Consider the following 6,000-nt stretch of genomic DNA (forward strand, 5'->3'; position numbering starts at 1 on the left):
ATTCATAAGAGGTAGGAAGAAGTGCCCGAATAAAGCCAAGCAGAACTCAAGACTCTTGGACATCTTTTATCAAAAGGCAATATTTTATCAAGACCCCTGAAAGGATCAATACCCAAAGCTTTTCTTAAGTATTTCCCAACCATTTTATCTCTATATTCTCAAATCTGTTTGGCTATAAGTTGGTTTTGTTTTTTTGGGTTTTTTTAATGATTAAATCTAACAGCAATTGTGTTGGATTAATTTGTCAAGTGAATGAACATGTTTAGAAATTTTCAGGTCTACCAAAGTAAGCCTGGAGTCTAGATCCTGAAGACTGCCTCTGTTTCCCTGTATATTAACATGAAGGGAGAAATGCAATAAGAATTCATCTCTGCCTCACAAAGATAGCAGAAGAGATTATGTAAGAATGTGTCTTGTCTCTTTGAAGAAAAAGAGGTATAAAAACTCAAAGGATTATTATTATTATTATTCCTGAAAGCGTTTGTTATTCTGGGCTGATCAGAAATGTGCAAATAAGGTTAATTTATAGATAAGTATAATCCTACATTTTTCAAGTGACCCCTATGGAGACCTCTCTCTGTAGTCCTGGTATAAATATGTGTTTAAAATCCAGTTCATTTCCATTTCTATTGATTGTGGGTTAAAGAAGTTATAAACTACATTTACTCTTGCCAACTTTTTAAAAGATGGCTGAGGGGTGGAAAATGGGACATTATTGTTTTACAATTAAAAACAGAGTAAAACTTTTTCACTTTCAATGTTCTTTTAGTATTCTACCAGATTACAAGTTATTTAAAGGAAAAGACTTCTCCCTGTATCTACTGCAGTGTTTACTTAAACTCAAGTGTGATGCTAAGTAGAATAGTGTGGTATAATGCACTGGGCTGGGCTACGATTCAGAACCAAGTTTAGGGCCCACAGTTCTCTATATCTCATTCTCATCTGTAAGATGACCACATGTACCTACTTCACTGTGCTTCAAATACTTAAAAATTAGATTAAGAGATATAAAATAATTTTGAAAAATTAAATAAAAAACTACTTATTAGGCTTTCCTTCAAAATAATGAGAAAATCAGTGACAGTACATAAAAGTTAGGTCAAAAACAAAGATCCTGATCCTGTTTTTATTTCAGACAGATTGTAAAATAATTTATAATAGAATTTCAAAATCTTTACTGTAAGTTTGCTATTAAAATATGAAAGTAAAATCCTTTACCTTTTCTAAGTCTTCAATTTCAGAACTGAAGTTTTTACCCTCATCCATCATTTCCTCTTCTTCAAGAGTTCTTTCATCATCATAGTCATGGACCAACATCTCAGCAGTGGGGTCAAAATCATGATCCTCAGAAGACAAAGACCCAACTGGAATGAAACAAACAATCACTTTACACATTCACAACGTTACTTACGAGAGAAAATAATTTGTGTTCTTTTGCCAGTTCCTTTTAATGTTTATATGTGAGCTTTATTAAATGCATTTACTATATACTTTTTTTTTTTTTAAAGATTTTATTTATTTATTTGACAGAGAGACACAGGAAGAGAGGAACACAAGCAGGGGGAGTGGGAGAGGGAGAAGCAGGCTTCCAGCGGAGCAGGGAGCCTGATGCGGGACTCGATCCCAGGACCCTGGGACCATGACCTGAGCCGAAGGCAGTTGCTCAACAACTGAGCCACCCTGGCGCCCCGCATTTACTATATACTTAACAGGTTATAAGGACCATACAGTTCTGAAAAGATATCTAAATCAGCAAAAGAACAAGGCAGAGTAATTTAAAAACACTTTAATAAGAAGTCCAGTCCATGAGAACAGAACTTATAATGGCAACAAAGTGATTTAAACGGAGGAGTCCTAAAAAAATGTTCTAAGATAAAAGTCAAACTTGTTTGTCAGTTAGTTTAATGCATTTGTCTAAAAGCAACAGAAAAATGAAAGAAGGATTATTAATGGAAGATTTCAAAAGAATCTGTTATCCACTAAAGCTCAACACTTTAGGCAAAGAGAATACATTATGTTACCCAACTTGCAACCCTCAAAGGTACAAAACACAATAGAAATCTGGTTCATGAGAAAAATACAAGTTTTTGTGAAGCAACTATATAGCAAGTCAGTCTCTAAAAGTAGTATGTCACTTTTCATGTCCATAACTATATTTCAAGCTCTCCGCACAGGCATTAAATTGTAAGAGCATGCTTTTCTTTGTACGACTAATAAGGTAATTAGTTTTTAAGATTATGTGAAGGAAATATAGAAAAATCATATCTGCAGGTTTTTGGAAGATGTATCCTGCTGCAAGTTGTTTTGGCCAATTCATACTGGTTTATAAAATTGTAATGCTTTTTATAAGCAAATGTGAAGTCAACAGGATACTCTGAAAACAAAGTTGAAAAATGAGTAAGATTCATAATCCCAAGAGAATGAAATCGAATCTATGAAAAACAGAATTTTCTGTTTTACTCTAGTATCTAATTCAATTAGACCAGTAACTCTCGAAGCAGGGAAGCAAAGAAGTACCAGAATCTTGGAGTAGAGGAAGGGTGAAGTGGAAGGAAGTACATTTAACATAAAAAGTTTGGTCTGTTTTTAGGAAAGCTATTTAATATTTTAAATTTCAAACATTTAAGGACAGCATGAGATCATTACCAAAACACTGACCTACACCAAGGATTTTTCACTATGAGAAAAAATACAGACATCATTCAATGATTTTGATGCTGAGTTTGGAGAACTCTAATCATTAGTCCTAAAAATAACACAATTTCTATGGAACTTAATTCTTTAGGAAGCTTACATTATGATGTTATTTTTTTAATGTTGAAAGATATTATCTGTTCATTTTAAAACCTGTTGAAATACAGATGGTTTAACTTAATTTTAAGGAGAAAAATGAATATTTATTAAAGAGCTCAAAAGCACAACATCCACTATTATCAATTTCCTATTTTGAGGAATTCCTGGAAACCTCTGTGGTATATAAAGTGTCAGGAATGAAACAGATGGTAACTTTTCCACCTCTTTAAGGCAGAGCTCTGTCCTCTTTTGTAATCCCCACATCACTGGTCACAGTGCTCTTCCCTCTTAAAGTGGAAGGTATTCAGTTAAGGGCCAGAAATCAAAGGGCCTATGGGTCTACTCCTGGCTTTGTCCCTGGCCTGCTGAGACCTGAGGCAAGTCATTTAAACTTTCTGGGCCAGGTCCAGTTTTTCATTTGTAAAATGCATAGTGTTGGCTTAGATGACCTCAAGAGCCTCTTCTAAGCTCTAATATTTTCTTTAAAATTGGCTAAGTGATTAAAAACAGGTTATAAAAGTTTTTTTAAACACCAAAGCCACAATGTCTTCTTGCTCTTTATTTAGATTGCAACTTCTTAAAAGCAGACAGTGATGCAAAATGGAAAAATTCCATTATCATCCAGATGTTTGGCATCATGTATATAAATATTCTGTTCCTGAAATCAGTTATGACAAAGAAATGTTTGTCTCAAAATTACAAAAACTTCTTAAAACAACTTTTTAAATGTAAAGATGTAGACAGCTATCTGAAAAATAACCACAAATTTCTTCTACTTGGTGACTATTTTATAATACCTTGAAGGATAATCAAGTGAGACCTTAAAAGTCAACTAAATGCACAAAATAGTATGCAAGGAAATGGGCTGTTCACTCTAAGGCAACATGTTGCAAGGGAGAATTTGGGAGCTTTTCCAGGCTCTATTAATTAGGTGACTCTCAGTAGAGAAAAAGTCTTATCAAGTGTAAAATAAGGGACCTGGAGTAGTTCATAGGTACTTTTCCTGTAGACTATCAGAGAGAAAAGAGACAGCCAAAAAAGGGCTGGAAAGGGGGTGAGAAATTGAAACCAAACTGTCCTCTCATGATGGGACTCAGGGGAGCCAGAAACCCCAAACTGTATGCAATGATGCATATGTGGAGAGTTCAGGAGACAGTCCCCTGCGTTCATCAGAACCTGACAAGTGTTTCCCATTTCAAAAAGGTTAATCACTACTCGATGATCTAAGGCTGCCTCACCTCAAAATTTTGTATTATCACTTTCCTGTGACAAACTTGGAATTCTATGTTTCTTTTAGGTAGCTTTACTGGAAAATTGAAACTCTCAAGTTCCAATTTTAATACAATCTATAGTCATTTCTCAATTGTGAAAAATTTAGGAGACAAAATAAGGAGAGATGGGGAGTAATCCCAAAGTTTCGACAATTTAAAGAGTTGATTTCTTGAAAAAGAAAATCTAAACTAACCTGGGAAAGTTAGTGGAAAGTTAATTTGAGATTAACTGTTTCAGGCTTGGAGGAAAAAAAACGGTATGTGATAACTGAAGCTATATTACTTAAAAAGAACACTTGTCTGTTAGCAGCTTTGTAACTAGTTATTTTTTTCAGCATGAAAAAAAAAGAGAAAAGTGTAACTGTTCCTTCCTCGAACAACTGAATTACCAAAATGTACGTTGAAACTCTTAAAAACAATGAAAAAACTCGCAGGACAAATTTTTGTGCGAAAACCTTTAGGAATAGATCTCTGAGCCCCCCACATTACCCTCTGGGACCCACTGAAGAGGTAAGAAAATAGGACAAACCTGGGCTCGAACTTCCAAAAGAAGCCTAGAAGAGAGAAGAAAACGTGCGGTTAGATCGCGCAGCCAGGGTGGGGGGAAGAGGCAGCGCAGGCAACAGGGCGCAGAGGAGGCGGAGCCCAGAGCTCCTCCGCAGCTGCCAAAAGTACAAGACGTAGCTTCGCTCCAATCGCTCCCAGCCCCTTTCGGGCCCCTCTTGGCTGCCTCGCCTTCCTCCCCGAGTCCCCAGTGTGCAAACTCGCAGAGCCGGGATGAAGCCCAGAGTCTAACAGGCAACTCCAAGCCGCCCCTTGGAACTCAGTAAGTTACAAAGCGGAGAAGCAAAACCCAGAGCAGTCGCCTCACGGCATCGGTCCCCAGTGCCCGGCATCTCGGGAGTCCCCCAAATCCCACCCGGCTCTCCACGGACCCAAACAACACCTCCCAAAGTAATACCCTTTCCTGGAAGGGAATCGTCCTCCGAGCACCTAGTCTACCCCTGGGGCCCGAGAGCCCCAATTCCGAGGCTGTCCTCTGACCTGAGCGCAGGCCAGCTCGAAACTGGACACCCGCCCCCAAACCAAAGCGCAAACCCCCCATTCTCTCTCTCGAAACTGGAGACGCGGCCCCTCAGTCCCAGAGATGCTAGTTCCTTCCAGGGTGTTCAGTCCTTCCCTAGGCCCGCCAACGAGCCCCTATCCCCAGCGAGCTGCAGCCGAAGGGGCTCCTGCTGCGCCACCCCCTCCCCCCAGCTCACCAGTCCCGGGGGACACGTCCAGGGCAGCTTTGCTCGCCCTGCCTCCCTCCTTCAGCCCAGAAGAAAGTGGGGTTACCGAGAGCCCCCAGAGATAACGTCGAGAGTCTTGGACTGCCCCCTTCACACCCAGGGGCTCCCCCACCTCCAGGGCTGCGGGGCGAGGAGTCCCGCTCTCATCCCGCGAAGCTCGGCGGCCGTACATCCCGCTTGCCTCGGTGCCCGGAGCAAAGTGGAGCGTGAGGCTCCTTGGCGCCGCAGCCCGGACCCGGTGGGCCAGGGGCACAGAGCACTCCTCCCGCAGGACAGTGGCGCAGCCCGCTCCCCGCTTTGCAATCCGGCCGCGAAGCGGGGGGAGGGGGGGGCTCGGCCGGTTTCCACCCACCCTGGCCCTAGAAAGCAGCGCGGAGGCTCCGGCGGCCCGCGTCAGCTGCCCGGGGGCATGGCACGGCGCCGTCCCCAGGCCGGGGCTCGCTGCCGCCGGTCGCCACCTCCGGTCCGGCCCCGTCGCGCAGCCGGCTCGGGGCCGGAGCCGCCGCGGCCTAGTCCCGGAGGGAGACCGCTCCCGCGCCCGCTCCCGCCCCCCGGCCGGCCCCGCCACGGCCCGCTGCCGCCCCGCAGCCCCCGCCCCACCGCCCCGCTCCCCCGTGGGGCCGCGGGAAGGGCCCCGGATCCCC

At 42.5% G+C, this 6,000-nt stretch overlaps 1 protein-coding gene across 2 annotated transcripts in view; it reads right to left on the minus strand.

The window, feature by feature from the left end:
* Positions 1-4,621, minus strand: part of MIER3 (MIER family member 3) — a 29,872-nt gene extending 25,251 nt beyond the window's left edge. The window contains exons 1-2 of one of the 2 annotated variants that reach the window (XM_021701778.2): positions 4,594-4,621; positions 1,219-1,364 (exon numbers count right to left, since the gene is read on the minus strand). In XM_021701778.2, the coding sequence (XP_021557453.1) occupies positions 1,219-1,317 (99 nt within the window). In that variant the 5' untranslated portion in view covers positions 1,318-1,364; positions 4,594-4,621. Of the gene's footprint in view, positions 1-1,218; positions 1,462-4,593 lie in introns of those variants that run through there. The other variant, XM_021701777.2, reaches the window with a different exon arrangement.
* Positions 4,622-6,000: the final 1,379 nt, after the last annotated feature.

Source organism: Neomonachus schauinslandi, chromosome 7, assembly GCF_002201575.2.
Source record: "Neomonachus schauinslandi chromosome 7, ASM220157v2, whole genome shotgun sequence".
NCBI classification, from domain to species: Eukaryota; Metazoa; Chordata; class Mammalia; order Carnivora; family Phocidae; genus Neomonachus; species Neomonachus schauinslandi.